The sequence below is a fragment of the Pholis gunnellus genome (genome assembly GCF_910591455.1).
Source record: "Pholis gunnellus genome assembly, chromosome: 3".
Classification (NCBI taxonomy): domain Eukaryota; kingdom Metazoa; phylum Chordata; class Actinopteri; order Perciformes; family Pholidae; genus Pholis; species Pholis gunnellus.
Genome location: NC_136529.1, coordinates 22,545,699 through 22,566,955, shown reverse-complemented (window position 1 = coordinate 22,566,955; position 21,257 = coordinate 22,545,699). Strand labels below are relative to the sequence as shown.

The 21,257-nt window shown below is 42.0% G+C and overlaps 3 protein-coding genes across 7 annotated transcripts in view; all 3 read right to left on the bottom strand.

Annotated features, from left to right (window-relative positions):
* Positions 1-1,627: 1,627 nt before the first annotated feature.
* On the bottom strand, positions 1,628-12,643 carry trpc4apa (transient receptor potential cation channel, subfamily C, member 4 associated protein a). 2 transcript variants are annotated; one of them, XM_079186465.1, is made up of 18 exons: positions 12,511-12,643; positions 9,346-9,474; positions 9,102-9,218; positions 8,919-8,976; positions 8,750-8,805; positions 8,459-8,587; positions 6,887-7,088; positions 6,581-6,766; positions 6,342-6,484; positions 6,100-6,231; positions 5,943-6,001; positions 5,671-5,856; positions 5,403-5,493; positions 5,159-5,299; positions 4,465-4,576; positions 4,220-4,332; positions 3,818-4,024; positions 1,628-1,816 (listed from the first exon to the last, which is right to left on the bottom strand). In XM_079186465.1, exons 1-18 carry the CDS (start codon positions 12,634-12,636, stop codon positions 1,679-1,681), a joined length of 2,325 nt encoding a protein of 774 aa, XP_079042591.1. In that variant the 5' UTR covers positions 12,637-12,643; the 3' UTR covers positions 1,628-1,678. The 2 variants fall into 2 exon arrangements, with proteins under 2 accessions (XP_079042591.1, XP_079042592.1); XM_079186466.1 differs by having other exon boundaries at positions 9,102-9,203.
* Positions 12,644-13,186: 543 nt separating this feature from the next.
* On the bottom strand, positions 13,187-16,422 carry sla2a (Src like adaptor 2a). The gene is made up of 8 exons (XM_079186475.1): positions 16,178-16,422; positions 15,551-15,648; positions 15,356-15,455; positions 15,175-15,261; positions 14,682-14,785; positions 14,407-14,559; positions 14,179-14,308; positions 13,187-13,693 (listed from the first exon to the last, which is right to left on the bottom strand). The coding sequence occupies exons 2-8, from the start codon at positions 15,621-15,623 to the stop codon at positions 13,570-13,572; spliced, it is 771 nt and encodes a 256-aa protein (XP_079042601.1). The 5' UTR covers positions 15,624-15,648; positions 16,178-16,422; the 3' UTR covers positions 13,187-13,569.
* Positions 16,423-17,801: 1,379 nt separating this feature from the next.
* ndrg3a (ndrg family member 3a) overlaps positions 17,802-21,257 on the bottom strand; it is a 29,861-nt gene continuing 26,405 nt past the window's right edge. Inside the window, exons 12-18 of one of the 4 annotated variants that reach the window (XM_079186474.1) lie at positions 21,166-21,217; positions 21,030-21,077; positions 20,904-20,939; positions 20,764-20,815; positions 20,340-20,365; positions 19,414-19,452; positions 18,792-18,871 (exon numbers count right to left, since the gene is read on the bottom strand). In XM_079186474.1, the coding sequence (XP_079042600.1) occupies positions 20,340-20,365; positions 20,764-20,815; positions 20,904-20,939; positions 21,030-21,077; positions 21,166-21,217 (214 nt within the window). In that variant the 3' untranslated portion in view covers positions 18,792-18,871; positions 19,414-19,452. Of the gene's footprint in view, positions 18,872-19,413; positions 19,453-20,339; positions 20,366-20,763; positions 20,816-20,903; positions 20,940-21,029; positions 21,078-21,165; positions 21,218-21,257 lie in introns of all 4 variants that reach the window. The other 3 variants (XM_079186471.1, XM_079186473.1, XM_079186472.1) reach the window with 3 other exon arrangements.

Here is a 21,257-nt window from a genome sequence, read left to right as displayed (position 1 = left end):
TTTGCATCCCAAGGCGGCATAGCACTAGCAACTCATGGCATCGGGATAACCGTAGAAATGCCCTTATACATTCACATGAACATTTATTATGACTTATGACATGCTGGGAGTAAAACTGTACACTTTGTCATTAGAAGTGGTTTGATCTGTACGGTGTCGGGACAAAATATGAGGTAGCTCATCCGTGTGTGTGTGTGTGTGTGTGTGTGTGTGTGTGTGTGTGTGTGTGTGTGTGTGTGTGTGTGTGTGTGTGTGTGTGTGTGTGTGTGTGTGTGTGTGTGTGTGTGTGTGTGTGTGTGTGTGTGTGTGTGTGTGTGTGTGTGTGTGTGTGTGTGTGTGTGTGTGTGTGTGTGTGTGTATATTGGTGTCGGGTCCGTTTCATCTGAGACATTAGCTCTGCGTCTTCCGTTTCCATAAAACAGCTGCACATTCAGGCCGTGAAACACGTCAACACAGTCGCGATTATGCCATGCAAACAGAGCCGTCACATCCCAGCTCGTGGTCAAACATTTTGAGAGGCCAGTGGAAAGCGGTCGACGCTGATGGTGTCGGGCGGAAGGCCAATTCACAGAAATGTTGTCTGGACCGGAACAATGAAAAGTGGTTTCTTTAACACTAGCGCCTGCATAGTTTATTCTCTTCCCAAAGCATCTCTCACAACATGGGTACAAGTTCTGTTACAAAGAGGAAAGGATTTTTTTTTTTTTTTTTTTAAATCAACAAAATGTGGTAAAACATAAACAATAAAAACAATGTAATCTGTGCAATGTTTTATTCTACAGTTCATCCAGAGCTAAAAATCCATTGTTTTCAACAAGACAAAAGTAAATCAACAACCAAAAAAAAAAACCTGGTAAAGAAACGAGTCCCTGGGCGAAGACGCCACAACGAAGTGGATGGTTTCCGGTGAGAGGGGCCGCCGTGGGGTCTGTGAAAGTCGTCAGCCGGGCCCACGAGCTACCTAAATGTGCCAGTAGAGCCAGAAAGCACCAATCAACAACAGCCACCTAATAAAATAGACCCACAGACGGGTTAAATGAAAATGCTGTTCATTGAGAAGACCCCCCTCCTGCTAAAACTCCACCAGCCGCCCCCCGCCCACGAGCCAGGCAGTGGAGAGGCATGGAGTCCACAGAGAGAGTGTGCCGGTAGTGGGAGAGTGAGACCGGCGACGCACCACAGACCTGCGTAACGGTTCAAACTGTGGCCATTTTCAAACAAAGTCCACTCTTTTTTTTCTTCTTTCTGACATATACTTTGTAGAATCATACACTTTTTTTTTTTCTCCATAGAATTTTATATAGGTTATATAAAAAAAAGGCTCTATTTGAATTTCACCTAAAGCAAACAACCAATGCAGGTGTCATTACGCAAGGTCCCTTAACTGTGTGTTTAAACGGTGACGGCGATCTGGGGCGGGCAGACAGGTTTCCACCTCCTGCTTTGAAGAGGTTGGTAACTTAGTGAGTAGATGACGTCCAATCACGCGCGAGACGACGGCCTCGATGAGTACAGACGGAAAAACAGGAGAGTCTTTACATCCAGAGCGCAGTCACAAAGCGCCCGGATGAGCTCAGCGGAGTCTTCACCAGCTTTAGGTGTCCATGCTCCCTGTGACCGTCTGTCCCACCCCACCCACCCCACCCCCCCGGCACGGAGTGTGCACACACACAGGAGGTCAATCTTCCAGCAGGTCTTTGTCAAGATCCATGAAGGGCTCATCGATGTAGCTCGCTATGGCACACAGAGAAGTCCTATCTGAGCCCAGCAGCACCGACACCGTCTCCTTCCAGTAGCTGAAGGGGATACAGGAGCTCTGAGAAGAGGAGAACAGAGAGCATTTAGAACAATCATTTTCACACAGTGCTCGTTATTAACAGCCTCTTAATTAGCTAACCACCATATATGGTAATGGTGGATATGACCTCATTTCATTGTGAAATTGTCAGCTCAGTATAACGTCACAACTAATAGCAGCTACCAAAGGGATCACAACCATGTGTGTACATGAGTAAACATCTACAGCTTTGGGGGTTTTATTATATACGCTTGTGAAAATGTTAGGACACATCGTTAATGTTGAAGCAGCCATGATTTGCATTTTCTGCCACTTGGGGGCAGTGGAACCAGCAAACCCTAAACACTGACATCACCATATGAAGTTGTCAGGCTCACTCGTCAGTCAAACAGTTGCCTCTTTACACATCCAGCAGTTAGGAGCAACACGAGCAATACTTTGGAGTTGTGTTTCTCTCCACCTGGTAAATCTGTGGGCTCTTCAGTGGCTAAATGCTCCAGTATGTCACTCACTCACTAAAGTATCTGCTCCAGATGATGTATTTCTAATGCAGACTTGGGGTCTCTGGAGTTGAGCAGAAGTTCACGTTACCGTTTTTTCCCAGCAGTCTTAGAGAGTCATCAGATATGGGATAACAGCCTGGTGTGCTAACTTGTCTGTACAGTATAGACTGCTATGAAAAGTATGGGGGTTAAAAACACTTCTTCCTCCAAACAACCTATGAGGAGTCTAATATCAGACGGGCCCAGAACATATTGACAGATCTAACTCACGTTCTCTCTTACCCTCTGGTAGAAGATTCAGTGTTCCTCAGAGAGGCTGAACCCATATAAACACTCATTCCTGTCAATCAAGATTCTCAACATTAACAGGTAATGTAGGGTGTCGGCCAATGGGGGGTTGTGCAATATGTCGCCATTGTCTAAAGATGCATACTGTTACATGGAAGCTGTGTGTTGTTGTGTGTTTTTCTCATCTGTGGTACTGCAGGGAAGAAGTCCTGAAATTTCCCGGCAAGGAAACTAAAAGTTTATCTTATCTGAGCTTTATGTGAACAGCTGAGAGCAGCCACACAGCTCGACCGCGGCACACCTAAAGGTTCAAGATGTGGTCTATTCTTCCGCATGCAGTTCACAGATAAAATAGTTTACAGACACTTTTTTTTTTCTTCCTGAGGACAGAATCCCTTAATTTGTTAACAGAAGGCTTTTATTCTGAAATATTTGCAGGACAATATAGAGGACTTGCACCGACTATAAATTATTGAAGTACCGGCTTTAAATTGTGGGACTAAAGTTAAGAAAGGTCTGGTTGTAGCAGTGTAAGATACGCTAAAGACAGGAATCAGTTTGGTTCAACTAAACAGGACAGAAGTTATACAGCACAAACAAGATGTTTGTTTATGTTGACTGAGATAACTTCTCAATATCTGATTTGAACTAGTTCCGTTCAAGGGAGCTAGAGCAAAGTATTCTGTATCAGATGAATGGAACATAAATGCACAACATCAGTCAATACTTGCTACTGAACACGACTACATTAACATGTGCTGTATTTGATTTTCAAGTCCTATTTGAGGTTTTCTGTGTGCAGCCACTTTCTTTCTCAAAGCACATACATGAGTATTCATTCCGAAAACGGCAATACGAAGTTTGGAAACTGCTACTTCCTGTTTTCTTTACCTCAAGGGAGGTACGCAAGAATACGTTTTATCTATACAGAACAGAACTCACCTGCATTTTATTTTGTATATTTGTCTCTCTGGCTTCAATTTGAACCAATACGAACGTCTAAACCAATTGTACACGCTTCTGTTTCAGCCCCATAACACAAACAAGAGTGTTTGCTTATCCCAGCATGCAAACATCCAATGTCCCCGACAGAATGTTTGGAATGAGTGACAGAAAAGTGACTGAATGTAAACAGTAGACACCGAGAGGGGGACTCGCACATGGTGCTGCTGACTTTAGTGAAACGACGGTATTTACGGATGCTTTAATTATGTACAGAGCCACTCACGTTCTCCAGACAGGTGCTGTCTTTGTCCTTGTTGAGGTAATGGCGCTGCCAGAAGCGCAGTAGGTTGTGGAAGTTGTTGAGCAGGAAGCCCGGGTACTTCTCAGCATACTCCTTCTCGCGCAGGGCGTTGAGGTAGAAGGGCAGTTTAGCCTTTCTTCTGGCCAGCATCAAGACCACCAAACTGGTGTTCAGACAGCTCACGTTCTCCTGCAGGACAAATGGTGATGGATGCAGAAAGGAGCGAGATTTCAGCGACACCCCAAACAAAAAAATCAAAAAATCTATTAAAAGACTTATTGTAGCCGATGTTACTTTAAGTTTACATTCAAATAGTTCACAATTAGTTTTGTTAAATCTGTGAGTCAAATAATAATAGTATAAAGTGATAAAATGAAGCAATACCTGAGTGAGTGTCTGTACGTTGATGATGTTGATGAGTCGGAAGAGGAAGGACAGCCTGTTCTCAACTCTGGCCATGTAGGACAGCAGGCAGCATTCAGACAGCACCTCCACCACTGAAGGACACAGTGAAAAATGTTCAATCAATCTAATACAATACATTTATTTCAGTAACTTCTCCTTTAAGTGTTAAACTATCTATAAGTCTATAAACTAGTCTAATCTGTAGACTTTCCATCCCTGTTTACCTTTGACATCTTCAGTCTGGCTTTCAAAGCGGTCCAACGACAGGACGATGCAGCGCACCAGCATGTTGGAGTCCACCAGAGAACTGTTGATCTGCGTCAAGAAGGTCTGAAACTACAGAAGAGATGAACCATTAGTGGTGCAACGGATCAGAAAACAGATCGGATCACAGAGCAGATCAGCACAAAAGAAAAAAAGGAGCAAATAGAACTTTTTTGCAGATCATTGATGATCCATATTGACAGATACAGATCCCTTTGCTATTTGATCACAGCAGCTGGTCTGGCTCCAGAATATTATTTTTTGCAACCGTCCCAAAAATCATTTCAACCGCTCTGAAGTGTAAACCATCAATGTTTCTAAATGTATCCTTTTATTTTGTTATAGTAATTTATAGTGGTTTTTTCGATGTCCTGATCGCATATTTTACTGAATATTGGCGGATAATGATGAGTCAGTATAACTTTATTTCACACTGCGATGGTTAACGTTAAACTGGGTAATTAATCCGCGGATCATATGCATCCAAAACCCTGAGAGGGGATCCGTAAAGATGGTCCATTACACCACCATAAAATATACTATTAGACACACTTGTTCATCCATCACACAAGCAATGTGTAAAAATAAAAAAAAATAAAAAAATCTATACCAGCAAATGCATTTGATTAATGGCTTTACAGTGTCCAATCATACCTTCTCCGGAGTGTTGACATATTTGTTGAATCTTTTGAAGGCATCAATGTTGAACTTCATGAGCTCTCCCAGCAGATCAAAGTAGCTCTGTAGGACGTCTCTTGATGTACAGCCGCTGTCTATGATGCAGAACAGGATGTGCTGTCGAGGGGACGGAAGCAGAAAGTCAGCAGCCGTTCTTTCATGACAAGATCTGTGCAACGTGGACGGTCTCCATGGAAGGTGTGTTGGCTGCAGTTCTTACCTCTAGTAGTCCCCTCTTCAGGAGGAACATTTGGTCTGCATAGGAGGTCGCTCCTCTGAGGAAACTTTCCACCGCCCTCGCCTGCCAGAATCTACGTACACAACAGAGTTATAAAAAGCAGAACTAGAGACAAATCTTGAGAAATCCTTTTTTAAAAATAGAAAAGCGCTTGGTGCTCCGGAATGGGAACTCTTTCAAGGAGGCTGCCACTTAAAATATAAACATATTTATATCACACTTCTTAATCTTTGGCCTATGTGATGCTGACCTGAACGACGAGTCTGGAGGCTCCCTCTTCATGACGGTGAGGAGGCGTGTGAGGAGGCCCTTCTTCCCGTCACACACTAGGCTTCTGTCTGTGTTGACCAGTGCTTCCACCTCTGGGATGTTGGCCTTCATGGATATGGCACTCAGTTCATTCAGCTCCTGGCTATTCAGCAGGAGGTATTTGTTCCTGAAAGACAGATAAAACATTTTAACAACAGACACAACTTGTTAGGAGAAGTCAGATCCAAGGACATTCCGTTACGGGTCGCTTACTCATGGTGATCACTGAAACTCTGAAGTAGCCGCAGGAACTGGATTTTGAAGGATATTTCCTGCACAACGAGAATAAAGAGTTTTAATGGTTAAATGTTAAACTGTAAAAAGGTTTCATTTAATTGCCAGTTATTGCCAGAGTATTGAAGGTTCATACCGGACTGCAGTCGCAGTTCTCGTTCTGACCGTGGACCACATGATTAGAGGCCGTGTATTTCCTCCAGATCAGCTTGTCAAACAGGTTGTTGAGTCCCGGGATGAGGCGGAACTCAGCCAGCATCTTGTGGACCTGTGCAGACACACAATACCGGGCTCAGTGAAATACACAGTCAAACTCTGCTTACATGAAACACTCCATCTTATATCTGAAGGAGGGAAGAGACGTGCGCTGTTAAGTACCTGGTTCCTCTGTCGGCCCATAAGAAGGACACACAGCACATAGAGCACTTCCACCTTATACATGATCTCATGGACGATCTTCATGGACTGGGGCAGTCGGTGTCTCAGAGGGCTGGTGGCCAAAGAGCTCTCATCGGACGACTCTGGAGGCGAGGTAAAAACATAAATCTATCTCAATCGGAGGCCAGGGGATTTTAAGCAACGTAAAGAATCGGCAGCACGACTGACACTTGTCTCACCTGTACTGCTCTGTTCGGCCTCCTCGGTCGCCATCTGCATGAGGGCGTCCAGCACCAGAGCGTTGTCCAGCCATGTGTACCAGTCCTCCAGCTCCTGCAGGAAGTTCGCTCCTGTGGCCTCAGACACCTTTCTAGTGGCCAGCTTACACAACCGCTCAATGAAGCCAGGGATGTTCAGCAGGGTTACTAGCGGGGAAAAGGTAATGACATCGATTTATTTCACAATTTACTGATCTATTTTTTTATTAAAAGCACAAAATTCATTGCAGCGTGGAGTCGTTACTCTGCAGTCTGAAGACAACCTACCCTGGTTGACCTCTGCCAGCGATGGGCTAGCGTTGCGTTTCTGCTGTGCATTTTTGGCCAAAAGGGTGTGCTTGTCGTCGTTTCCGACATCAGGCTCCGAGATGGTGACGGAGAGGATGCGGCAGAAGTTGGCGAGCTGTTGTTGGTCAAAGCTCTGGACCAGGCCCGACAGGTTGGGGATGCCCTCTAACTGGATCATCTCCTGGGAAATGCAAACATATAAACTGTTACCAAAGTGAAAGTAGACATTTTACATTTCACTCACTTAAGATTGACCCTGACTGAATCTGCTACTCATATTTCAATAGAGAGAGATATATATATATATATATATATATATATATATATATATAAAACGATATTTACCCATAAAACATACTAAACGTAATTTTGACGTTTCATTTGAAAAGTAGCAACATAATAAATAAGAGGGTAAAATTAAGTTGTGTCTTATAAGTTTCTCATTCCATTTTTGTAGCAATGGTTCACAATTTATTTAGCAATACTGAATTGTGACAAATACTCAGGACAGGTTATAAGAGGCAAAAGCATTTTCTCAAGAACATAATACATGCAAGGTATGCCTACACATCTTCTCTTTGCACAGGGAAAGAAAGGCCACTGTAATGCTGGAACAGAGGAGGACATCCATGTTTTTATACCCTAAATTCTCCATTGCTACAAAAAGAGTTTTTGAAAACAAGAAATGTCTCAGCTTCCTGCTTAACGGGAATTGTTCCCCCTTTTAGCACCGCTATTCAATAAAGAACTATAGTTCTGTCATAATGTTGCAGAGGTTGTAATATAAATGTCACTTTTAAAAATGTAAACTGTTGCCAAACCATCGCAAGTAATGTAGACATGTTGTGTGTTATCTAACCAAAAACAGTCCATAAGACATTCTCTCACTGTTTAGTAATTAATCTCATAATTACTAAGAAGATGAACATAGACTTTTGTCAAACTGCTCCTAGTTGTCTTCACCACTTAACACTACCGGAAATATGAAGGTAAAAACACAAAGCTACCCCATAACTGCACGAGTAAGGTCTACAAACCCTCCATATGTAGACACCACAATACCAGCATTATTTTAACATTTAGAAGATTTAGCAACACTCATATCACACTTCTGGGTTTGACTACAGAGTACAGTGTTTGTCAAGAAATCTAGTAAATCAATAAACTTTCATTTTACAGAGCTTAGCAAACAATGCTGCAATGCATTGCATTGTAATTTTAAAATACTGAAGAATCCAAGTGGAACACTAAATTATTCTACATAAAAGACAAGGGTGAGACATTTGGGTGGAAGCCGCTGCCGAGCATAATCATTCTGGCTTTAGAGGCGTCTGGACATTGAACATTTAAATTGAAAGAGCAAAGATATAAAAAAAAATGATGTCTTCACAGAAAAATTAAGATTAATAATAAATTTGACTTGACTTTTAAGTAAGAGGGGCTTTCCAAATGTGTAAATGCTGCATAAATCATAAAGTAACTTCATCGGCCCCTGGAATGGCCATTAACAAGTTTGACATGCTCATGAATTAATACAAGTATAACTCTGACCTTTTTAACTCCAAGAATATCTTCAATTAGGGTAGCCGTCTGCAGGAAGGTCTTCTTGTTGGTCATCAGGGTGAAGAGAAACAGCACAAAGTCGTCCCTCGCTGCCAGGCTTTTCGTGACCCCCTCCGTCTATGAATTGAAAGAAAAAGACATGAATTAAACCACGCCCACTCCTGTCTGTAAACATGATTTGAGACAACAGCACAAACCAACTGCAGGGAAAATACTTCTAGTTATACACACGTGCTAATTAGAAGTAAGATATAATGCACCGTGTTATAGGATACTTACACATATACAACAGTTGTAGAGAACACTAAGGCAGTCCTTGACCAAGTCATCATTCACTGTTGTAACGCAAACACAGCCGTTAGTCTTATTGTTAGAACAAATCATATTATGATCATGTACAAAAATGTTTACTCCCAGACATATTCACACGTGTGTTGTCATTACTTACGATTGTTTTTCTTCTTCTGCATAGTTAATGTGGGTCTCATCAAGATCTCCACAAGCAGCTTCAGGGGGAAAGAAAATGTTGTCAGTGCTGTGAGCAAATACTGTTTTTAACATCCAGTGTCTCCACATGGAGGTGTACTACACATGACAACAATTAGAGAGCATCAAGGAATGTTGAACTTACATCGACTCCGCCGAAGAGGTCAAAGGTGTACGTGTTGGGGAAGGTGGATTCCTGAGCGGTCTTCCTGTCCTCCGTGACAAAAGACATGGCCTCCATGGAGAGCTGGGATGATAATACCTGTTAAAAACCATTGTCCACATGTTTTTACATCACCCAGGCTCCCAAGTAAAACAGTCAACCACAAGTGGCTAAAAACAGTTAGTTCTCAGCATCGTTGTTAGATGGTCTAGTCCCGTGTGGCTACCTTAAGAAAGCTGTGAGCGTTGGAGAGGTCACTGTTTGGATGGCTGCTCTCGTAGAGCCTCTGCAGCAGAGTAGGGATGCCATGCCACTTGGCCCGTTTATCTCTCTCCTGGAGCAGGCCTCCTGGAAGCTGAGACAAATAAACAGAGGAAACATTAAACAGTGCAATAAAACGCAGTAAAAAGGAGAAGTTTTAAAAAGGTCTACTTTTACTTGAAACAGTAAACTTTAAGAAAAATGCAGGTATTTATTTTGGCCATAGAATCATTTTGAAATACAGAGGAAAGCATTGTGTGATTTAGAGTGAAACAATGATATGCAGTCTATAACGTGTGCATTGCATATGTAGTCGATCAAATTGCATAATAAAAATAATAATAAAAACCTGTCTCAGTCAATCTTCCCCCATGGAAAACACATTAACAACTAATCAAGAACAAAAGGTCCCAGAGAATAGGATGGCTGTGAGTATTCTTTTAAATGAGATTATTGTTGAGACATAGCAGACTATTGCAACAGGGAATACAGAAACCGAAAGCAAACTGAGCAGCTTCTTATTTTATACCTGTAATAAATTGTAAGACAAGAGAGTCCTGGCCTGGCTCATACTCTACGGGTGCAAATGTATTGTGGAGCAAAGACATCACGTGCAGCTGAATATTAAAGATGAGGTCACCCTACAGCACAATGTGCGCAAATACAGTGTAAGCATAGGTGTGCCGTGTTGAGTTTTTCTCCTTTAGAATAAACTTATGTGGGGCATTTTGAATAGGTCACAGAGAAAGGCGTTTTAAATATTTCTCCAGGGCTAATGACTTTACAAGTCATTAATGCATGCACACCTTTTCTGTCTGGTCAACTTTTTTTTTTTAATAAAACGCTCTGACAACAGTGTAACTTTAGAGATATGCATGAAAAATGTGATGATAATTCCTCAGCTTGCATGGCTCATTGTAGTTAAAAACAGATCTCTTGACTGTGCATTTACTCCTAAAACCAATGGGACCTTTCTGCAAGGGAGACGCATTCTGTAAAATCTGTATTTTCTATACCAATCCTATGTACCAGTCCTATAATCCAATCGGGTTCAGCCTCCTTCTGTAAAACGGTGCATTGTATAAGATCTGGCCAGAATTTTAGTTAAAAACATTCCAAAATGATCAAAAGAACGTGAGGTAGTAACCGTTTTGACGTTACATCAATGTGCTGGAGACGCCTACTGCAAACCAGCAAAGCTCGGCACGTGCTTTCTTGAAATATTACTTGTTCCTCGAGAGGCGACAATGAGTCGCTGTAGCGCCAGTCTGCCCTCAGTCCAACATGAGAGGACAAAGAAATAAGAGCAGCAATTTAAGATATGGCACATGCTGAAACCCTATAGTTAATGGGGAAATACGTCAATTTTCAAAACTCATACATGTTATTACTATGATTTAAGAGACACTCCAAAAATATTAGTAATAAACATGAATAAACTGTATGAATGAATGAAACTCAAACGTGTATACGTGTCCATTGACAATGAATTCGGTAAAGATGTTGTGGATGAGACGTTAAGTATATGGGCTCATTTACTGTTTCAGATCTATAAAGCTCATTTAGGTATTAAAAAAATAAAAACATTCTTTGTGTTCACACAATCAGTCTCCCATTCATTGTCTATGGAGCAGCTCCAGACTTGAGACTACGTGACATCACAGGTTTGAGACAGTCTTAGGTTTCGGGCTTTAAAAGAGAGCAGCTCATGTTCACTCTGCTGGGGCTCGGAATGAACATACGGGAATTCTTGGCATCAGAGACATTCCGCTCCAAAAACAAACCAAGAAGTGACTATAAATCCCTTTTACAGTTGAAAAAAAAGTCACCACAACCCACAAAAACTGACCCCAAAGTTAAAAACTCTCACTTGATGACAGTAACTCCTCATATTTGTTGTTACTGTGTCTCAAGGTTATAATGCACATCTGTATTTCAAATTGAATTAATGGATATTTTTTTTGTGTCGCTAATGGTTGTCAAATTAAGTAAGAAACAGTGTTGGGAAAAAAGGAAGTAGCCTTGTTGAAGAATGTTCTTAACCACAGCTTTTGACATGCTAATTATAACAGACTCCTTGGAAAACCATTCTTTACACTTAACAGTAGTATATTTTACTTAGTGATCATATTAGGGGAGCTGTCTAAACACTGAGCAGTATTAAAACTTGACAAATTCCACATTTTCAAGTTGATCAGTCGTCATACTGCGTCATACTAATAGTTCACTTCACCACTGAAGTGTAAATCAACAAGGAAGTTAAAGGTACTGACTGCCCAGGGGAAAAAAGATTTAATTAGTTTTGCAATGTAGGGGATGGTGTAAATAAAAACGTGAAATAGAGAAAACGCTAATTAAATCTCAGGACGACGTTCATATCGATAAAGACCCGACAATATCCCAACAGTTTAATTTAACGTCAACCAACATATCGAAATTAACCGAACGAATAGGTACACCAACGTTACAAATGTCCTATTATTGTTTGCTTCCGTGGAAAATTAAAATAAACGTGCTAACGTTAATTTAGGCAAACAGCTGTTGTTGCCACTCCATTTATGGAAACGGTCGTTATTGTGGTTTCTGTGTCGTTACGTAATCACCTGAGCTGTTCAGCTGGCTTAGCTTAGCCAGCTAGCTAACGATACTCCGTTTGCTAACATTAGCAAACGATACTGCCGTTGGTCAACGTTACGTGATTTAATAAGCGCTTCAAAAAACAAACTAATGCATCTCTAGTAGTATTCAACATCTAATGCACGAAATAAACTCCAGTTAAACGCGGTTATCGCAGTTAACGTGGCATACTGTGCTAAGCTAACGTGGGGCTAACAACAAAAGACCCACTTGAAGCGGAGCTAGCTTAATACACTTTGTTGTATAGTGCTAACGGATATTTGCATGGTCAGCGAGCAAAATATCAACACCCAGAAACTAAATGGCGTCAACGTTTAATGTGTTTTGCTGTAGCTAACTGTAAGGCCAGAGCTGTGACTATATCTAACGGTCGGGTCTCCTAGACAACAAGCTTCATGTTCAGGCTGGATTCCAAGCGCGAGACCGTGGTCTCAGTCGACCCAACTGTCGGGTCTGTCTTTAACGTTCGGAACATTTCCTCGTTTCCTCTTACCTCCGTCCCTCGACTGAAACCCTGACCGGTAATTTTACTAGCCGTAAACTTCGTGACGATACTGCCGTTGCAATGTCTCCGTTTTCCTCCGGTACAGGGGGACTCGGAGCCCAGAAGCGTCGCCATTGTTTCTTCTTCCTGAACTGAGCTGTTCAGGGCAGGAAGTGGAGGGCTCTGATGACGTATTCGAGGTTAATTAAGCGGAAGCCCACCCTGCGAGAATCAAGTGGCTTCAATATCATTATATGAATACACATAGATATACATTATTATAACAAGAAAATACAGTCGAGACTCTCTTGTGTTTAGGTTGGATTTAGGTGTTTAGGTGCTGTTGTTGTTTGTTTGTTTGTTTAAATCGTTGCACTATTGTTTAGTTAGTTAATTTTAACTTGATTCTATTTCATTGTATATATTGTGCATTTTCATTTTTATATTTCATTTTTATATTTATTATTTTTACTCTGTTATTTTTACTGTATATATTGTGCATTTTCATTTTTATATTGCATTTTTATATTTAATTAGTTTTACTCTGTTATTTTATTTAACTGTATAAATGCTACTGTAGCAAAAAAAATCCCCTTGCGGGACTAATAAACTATCTATCTAGCTATCTAGGTGATTATATACAGTATATGCATGCGCTGCTTTATTACATAGCTAACATATTTTATTGGATTCCAATAACATAACCATGACAATGATCATATTACAAAATAATTAACATATTTCATATTGCATTCAAACAGCATGTACATATATTGGAATATAAATTAAGAGAAATATTAAACTTTTGAAATCAAATAAGAACAGATATCTCATTGACTTTAAATGTTCAGCTCACGACTCCCCTGTGTGACTATAAAAACAATCTTCTTGCTGACATACATGTAGTGTCTCAGCCCTCCTGCTAATCCAGGGCGGTCCGCAAACTCTATTGGTCGTACACATGACCTCTTCCGATGGCTCTCCCAAACTGCAGATGAGACAGGACAGTATCTGACTTCACTATATCCTTCTGACTTCTTCCTCCCAGACTGATCCACTGTCTTCTCCTCAAGCGTCCCAGCTGTGGTTGTTGCCATCGGTCATTTGGAGGTAGGAGCTGATGGCCTCCCTCAGCCCCTCGCTCACCAGAGAGTTGTCTGACTCTGTTCTCATCTTCCTGAAGATCACTGACCTGGAGGAGAAAGAAAGGGGATTTCCAAAGACTTGGATGAGTAAAGGGATTATGGTATTGGTTATAAAAATAAAAAATGGTGCTGCAATTTTACCACAATGTCCCAAACATTGTATTTTTAACTGCGCGTGTTGCACTTTATCAAATAATCGTAATCTATTATGGTAGTCTTTATCTTTCTGAGGTATGGTTCACTGAACATTATTGCTTAACATCCTGCTCTGCACTCACACATTACACACAATCGAAGCTGACATCCAGTACAACCAGTCTTAGCTGTTGGCATATCTGCTGCCATTGTGTGCACGCTCTTCTCAATCAGTTTACTCAGCACTGAGTCACAATCAACGGAAATAATAAGCTGCACGAAGATTTATCGATTGCTCTCCAACCAGTACGCCACCAGGTGCTGCTGCTCTACTGTAATAGAGTGACATCTTGTGGCAGTCATCAGTGGAAGCGAGGCTAAAGGGAGTCTGGCTCACCTGCTAATGTCCTTCCAGTTGATAGTAGGCATCCTCGTAGTTGTAGGTATAGGCCTGGCCTCTCGAGCGTCGTCTAAACCCTGGATGAAGCAAGGCTCCCTCAGCCGACAGCACAATCCACCTTCAGACTCTGTGAGAGGAGGCAACATTTTAATATCACTCTTCTAGAGTTGTCTCTGGTATGTTTAGGCAAAAGAAAAATCAGCATTTTGCATCCTCGGTGCAAACCTGAATAGTGTTCCACAAGGTGATGCAGGGTGGGGAAGGTGACTCTGGGAGATATGTAGACCCAGCCATTTTGGAGGTGAGAGATGCGGTAGTGCTTGACGCAGTCCAGGTATGAAGAGTTGGCCCTCCTCAGGACAGACAGCGAGTAACAATCTGAACATGGACGTAGCAGACAGATGCAGCAGTTAAACGACGCGGCTCTTGATTCTTAATTGTCTAGATTGAATATGTTTCTTATGCAATCCACAGTTGAAAAAAACATCCCTCCAACTAACCTTTGTTTGTCTCTGACTCTCGGATCAGGAAGGCTCCGCTCCGGTTATTAGGCTGCATGAGCACCTCCACTGCTTTGTTCCTGCTGATGCCTGTGAACAGCCACCTGAACAGAGAGAAGACACATCAGGACAATGAGACAGAAAAACAAAATTGTTTTTTTTATTTTTTTCAAGATTGGAAAGTCCACTGGAAACAGTATCAGAGCACATTCCTCACTGGAGGAGGACTGAAACTACAGGAGGCAGAGGCTGATGTCATGTCACCGGAGAGAACAGCAGTCTTGTTCCAAACCTCCGTCTCCACTGAGGAAAAGGTCACCTACACAGAGACTCCTCCCACCTGTCAGGGGACTCCCGACCTTTCATTTCATCTCTGTACAACCTCTCTGTTGTCTCTCTCTCTCTCTCTCTCTCTCACACATACACACACACACACACACTGCGATGACACGGGTGTCTTAACACACGTTTTCACAACTTTCTTATGACCTACCTGTGTGTCAGCCTGGCTGTGTAGTTGGTGGGAATGTAGCTCTCACGGCCCGTGGTTGTGGATCTCACCATCATGAAATCACCATCGCTGTTGAAAGAATAAAAGGCAGTCATGACTAACTGTATCTGTTTAGGTGAAAACGAGAGCAGAGGGGTGACACATTAAGAGCTCCATCACGTACTCTGATATGATGGTGAGTCGTTCTCCAGTGCACATGGTCAACTCTGTACACTCAAAGGACGGGTAGTCACAGAGGGATACGAGCACACTGTCCTGGGAGGCTTCGGAGAGAAAGAAGGAGATCAATAAAATAGTTCAATTTGTTACATTTTTTTTTTTTAATTTTGTGTGTTAATGTTTTGGCAGTATAACCTACGTGGTGATTCAGTTTCAGGTTGATTTTCCAGGATTGTCCGGTTGAATCTGCATCTGATGGGGCAGGTCCCCATGTTCTCTGGCTTCTCGTACTTGTGGCTGAAAAAAGAGAGAGACAGGTTGAGATGGGGAGCATAATTAGAAAATGTCTGTTGTCAAAGGCCTTCAACAACTTTCACATCATAATTTAATCATCCCCCTAGTTATCAAGTTATGACTGCCACATGGGAAACAGTTTACAGGTACTTCACAGTTTTGTAGCCTGACAACACAAATCTAGATGATACAGGAAGGTGCCCAACCACAACAAGAGGCATTGATATCCTGTGCTAAATGTCCCTGCTGCATGTTTACGAGGAATCAAATCTATTTAATGTGACCGATAGATTAATAAAACGAACAGATGAGATTTTATTCGTATGGTGCATGCTCATAATGGCAGCAGCAAGTAAGAATAAAATATCTTAAATCAAATATAAATACAGTTTATTCTAATTCATACATATTTCATTTAACACAAGTCAGGCAATAATATTCTGGAGGTAAAAGTCAAGTCTTTGAAGAAAAAAAAGAAAAATAAAGAAAACTGCCTTCAAGCAAAAGACCATCATCAAATCAAATAACATACCTCCTTCAATTTCTGTATTAAAAGTGTTCGTAGTGAGTCAGATCCTCCTCAGATCAACTGGTAAATTCCAAATCTTTTTTTGCTGAAAGATGCTCGTCCGCCTTCAGCACACACTAACACACACACACACACACACACACTGCCGCTGTTATATATGTGGCTGAGCTCAGGGTTCCAACTGGGGCCTGCTGATCAATCGGAGTGACTGTGTTCCCTCCTCTGCTCTGTTCCAATGAAGGCGGCTGTGTTTTTGCAGCTGACTGAAGAGATGAGGCCCCCTGCGAGGCCTTTATGTATGTCACCCTGCTGCAGCTTCCTGTGACGCTCAAGGACCTCGACATCCGGACTCAGAACAGCTCGCGTTGATCTCTCAGGATGCACAATGTTTTTCAAGTGGGACTCAAAGTGCATCACTTGTTTATGGAATTAACTGTACGTCTACGTAAGCAACTTGTGGTGCAACGTGATGGCTTTCAGCGGTGACATACATTTCACACAGAGAGTTGGTGTCTTTCAGGCTTTAGACTGGTCCACACTACATCTTATCTGCCTTTAGATGTTGCAGCTGGACTGCGATGACTGGATAATGGTAAACGGTGACCACATTTTCATCTTCAGTCCAGTGCTCTGATTACATTCAGTTACTGTCAGTCATGCTAAAAATCAGATAAGAGTTAAACCTCTGCAGAAGCATGACGAAGGCTCCCCTGTCTGCCTACTCTTGATTCATCAGCAATCATAAAGCTCATCCATCATACTGACACTGCAGTAAACAGTCGTAGTGCCGCAGTATGACTGGTGATTTTGTTAAAATCAAAAATAGAATTTAGTTTCAGTCTCTGCTAAGAGAGATGTTCACTCTCACAGTCCGGATAATTTAAAGCAGCTCAAATGTTCTCTGTGATCTCCTCTAGTCGTCTTTAATCAGATGGACTGTGAGTTTCTTTAGAGTCAGAAGAGCAACGCAACTGCGGATGGGAAAAGTTAAATAATCTTTACCAGAACAGGCCAGTGTGCTGTAATCACTGAGAAATGAATGCTGGTGCAAAAGACGGAAACAACTTTTGATTAAAGAATGTAATCATTCCATACCAGTGTGGGGGTTATATTTCTGAAATAGTTTTCTAAATTGGTTCACCAATTACTGCAAATAACCTATTATCTAACTGTGTGCTTGGTTAATTCCTCTTTGCAATCAATTGAGGCAAATTGTAGCGTTGCACAACGAGGAAAATGATATATCAGATACCAGAAGCGTGTAACACATCAGATTTGGCGCTTTATTCCTATAGCAGTACATCGTTTCAGTTTGAAATCAATCTCATCTCATTTGTGGTGCAGCTGATCATTGTTGGCTTTTTTAAATGTGTGCTAAATATAGACAGCCCCATCTGTGACAGACAACAGAAGTTGTCACTCTGTGGTTGGAAACTAACTCACCACTGTCACCTCACTTTTCCACTAACAGGAGAGGAAAAGTACAAGCACAAGCACTCGCTGCACTGAGAGGCATGCAGTACTTTCTTCCTCTGGCATTCAAATACATTTACTTGTTATTTATGTGCATTTCGCTGGCAGAATTATTGGCAATGTACTGATAAATGAAAACACCAGACATGCGGTCATGTTGTAGCTTTATTCAGTAGTAATATAAATGAGTTGAATCAGCAGACAGTCCCTCAGTGAAGGGACTCGTACTTTTCACTTCAGAACCCACTTGTTGCAGGTTGTTAAAACAATAATCTATTCAACTGAACAAAAGCATCCAACACAAAGCAGAAAGAAAAGTAGACGAGCTCAGACACAAAAAGAATACAAAATAAACAAATGTCTGTGTGAAGTGAAGGAGTTGACATACCGGTACGTGACTTTACACTGAAAAAAAAGCAGCTCTCACCACAGCTGTAGTTTAGTTTTACTGACATTGTGCTACAGTCTGCGATGGTTCTTACATGTATCACTTTACCTACATTTCTGCAGCTACAGCAGGTTCCGTGATCCCTCTGTATACTTTGTGACTAAATCGGCCTCACATTGCAGCAAGTTTTGGATTAAAACACAAAGATACAGTGACTCAAATTCAACCGTTTAGAGATCACAACCAGCTAGAAGAGTGAAAGTGTTGTACCTCGCAATGAATGTTATTTTGAACACAAAATTTCTATAGTGTGTGTGAAGACATTCAAAACAAAGACGATGTGAAAAAAAATAAATAGAAGGAGTTGGGGTTGGACAGTCAATAATAATGGTTTAACCATTTGAATACGCAACACATTTGAACATGGTTATGGTTTCTGGTAAGAATGTGACACTGTATTAAATATTCCATATTTAATAATATGCATCTGTTAATATATTTATTACATCTTCTCTAATCACATAGTTTATTACAGATCCTCCTGGCATTGAGTTGCTTAGGAGCAGTGAGAGAGAGAGAGAGAGAGAAGAGGGGGGGGTGGGGGGGAGGGAGAGAGAAAGAGAGGGCACATAAGTTACTATAGGAATGTGCAGAGGGCGGAGCTTAGCAGGAGACCTCCATGGTCTGGGGTCCGGCCTGGTTGTCCAAGGCCCCGGTGACGCTGCCCTCCAGCAGGCTGTTGAGGTTGTTGCGGCTGCGGCTGCTGTCCATGGAGGTGATGCTGGAGGAGGAGGCGGTGCGTGAGCGAGCCAGACGAGTCATTCCTACGGACGCCACTGAAAAAACAACAACAAAGCGAGACTCGCATTAATATTCCACTCACACGGCGCAGGAGACTCAGTGCAGTGTGGGAACACCCGGACACAACAACAACAGAAGTGCGCACCATGCAAACAATTCTCAAAAGCCTAAAAAAAGACTAATAAAATAAACAAAATATGGAAGAGAAAATCATTGCATGTGTGTCCACTGTTGGAAGCACAACAACATGAAAAAGCAGTGCAACAGCAGAACACAGCAATCCAACTGAAGTGACCGAGGAAGCTTGTCATGCAACAAAATAGGACACTGAGGACAGAATCCATGCTAACGGGGACAAAGTGAACTCCTACGGGGAGATGAATGTATGCAGAATGATCTCACTGCGTTTAGTACTGTGACTGTGTCCACCACACTGAGCTGCTGTTGAATACCAAAAAATGAGCCAGTGCTCTCTCTGGAGAATTTCTGCATACATTAACATTCATCCACTGTGCAGTAATATGAGGCCAATGGGTTCAAAGCTTTCTAGTCTGACTGCTGCTCAAAAACCAGATACCTGAATCGTTGCTCAGGTGACTGAGAAGAACGTAGGGAACTGTAAGCAATGATTAGAGAAGGAAGAAAGAAGAAGGGAGAGACATGTTGAAAAGATAGCTCTCATGTTGCTTTATTCCACCTCAGTGTGTTTCTGATTCAAGCTGAAAATCCGTGGCAGCTTGTGGTCATTGAGGACAGAGAAAAAAAGCTGTTTGCTACCAACAACAGGTAAGAAATCATAGCATGTGTGCAAACTAGAATCTTAATTAATCTCCTCTACTCTTTGGCTGTTTCTCTTTTGCATTTCACACTGCGGCAACGTGTTAATGAGGGAAAAGCAGCTTTCAGAAACACGCTGAGGTGTTTGAGATTTATTTTCCACACTTTCTCTGCATGAAAGCACTCTTTTTAATCAGTTTTAATCCTGCAGTGGCATTTACTCAACAGGGGGACTCAGTGGCCTTTAAAGCAACACTGAAGCACTGACATACTGGCTACACCCGGGGGTGCCTCCCACGGTGAAGGGTTTGGGAACGGGAGAGAGCAGAAGAGAATTAGCATTACAGAAACACACACACACACACACACACACACACACACACACACACACACAGAGACAGGCGTCATCTGTAAGCCCAGAGCAACGATTTCATCCATCCATAGAGGCTGGTGGGTGCACTGAAAGTCAGAGCAGTCTGACAGAAACGTGTTGTTTTTCTTTGCAGATGAATGACCTGGAGTCCTGTTTAAGTATGCATGTTGAGTCTCTCGAGAAAGAGACTGCACCATTAAACAGTTCTGGATAGAAAAGAAAAATCACACAAGGCAACAAAACAAAGGGTATTTTTTGACGCCCACTTCGAACTGAACAGGACGTGAATTGCTGTTCAGCATATCTCGAGTGCCACTGTCATTTCAGCCATGCTAGAAGCACTCACACCTCACCTACTGAGGGTTGTGGGGACCACACACTGCAAAGAGCAGAGAGGAAATGGCGTTAGCATCCTCTGAGGCGCTTGGCCTGCCTCTCCGTGACCTGGCTGACAAAGAACTGTGTCTTTTCATGCACTGCTGGCCACAGTCCAACCACCATCAGCAGGGGTGTTTAGCAACAGCTCATTGGGAGACTGCAGTGAAAACAATCCTCGTTTAAGTTACTGTTGTCATTGCACTCACGTCAACAGGAAGTTCTGCGAAAAACACAGACAAACCTCGACCACAAACACGTCACCTCGAAAGGTTTGAGCCTGTAAACAATTCTTGGACATTCAATATAGAGTCAACTAGTTTGAACTGGTATTATTTCATATTTAGATGTTTTTACTCACAAACCAGAAGTAGCTAAACACATGTGAGCACGTGTACTTACTGTAGCCCATTCCCTGAACAAAGTACTTGAAGGCCTCGGCAAGTTTCCCTGGCTGTGAACAGATACAGTTAACAAAGTTAGAAGATAATCTAGACAAAGGAAATTGCTAAATGATTAAACCTAGAACCTTAAAAACAAACCTGCACAACTTGGGGCAAGCCTCCACAATCAGCCATCTGGAGAAAATGATCCGTCTCATTAATAACTTCTTTGTTCAGTCAAAAGAAATATATATTTTATTCATCAAGAAATGCAAAAAGCGTCACCTTTAGCAGTGTGGTCTTGACTGGATTCAACCTGGAATTGCACTCCACCTGAAACACGAACAAGAGAGTTACTACTGAGCTCAAAAAACGCTTCCCAAAGATCCTTATGTTGCGGAGATGACGGAGTGTAACTCACCACAGCCTCCACAGCGGGGGATGTGTCACCGACCACCAACAACGCAGGGCAGCTGGATGGGAAAAGAAAAACGAGGCTTAAATATTCTCAAA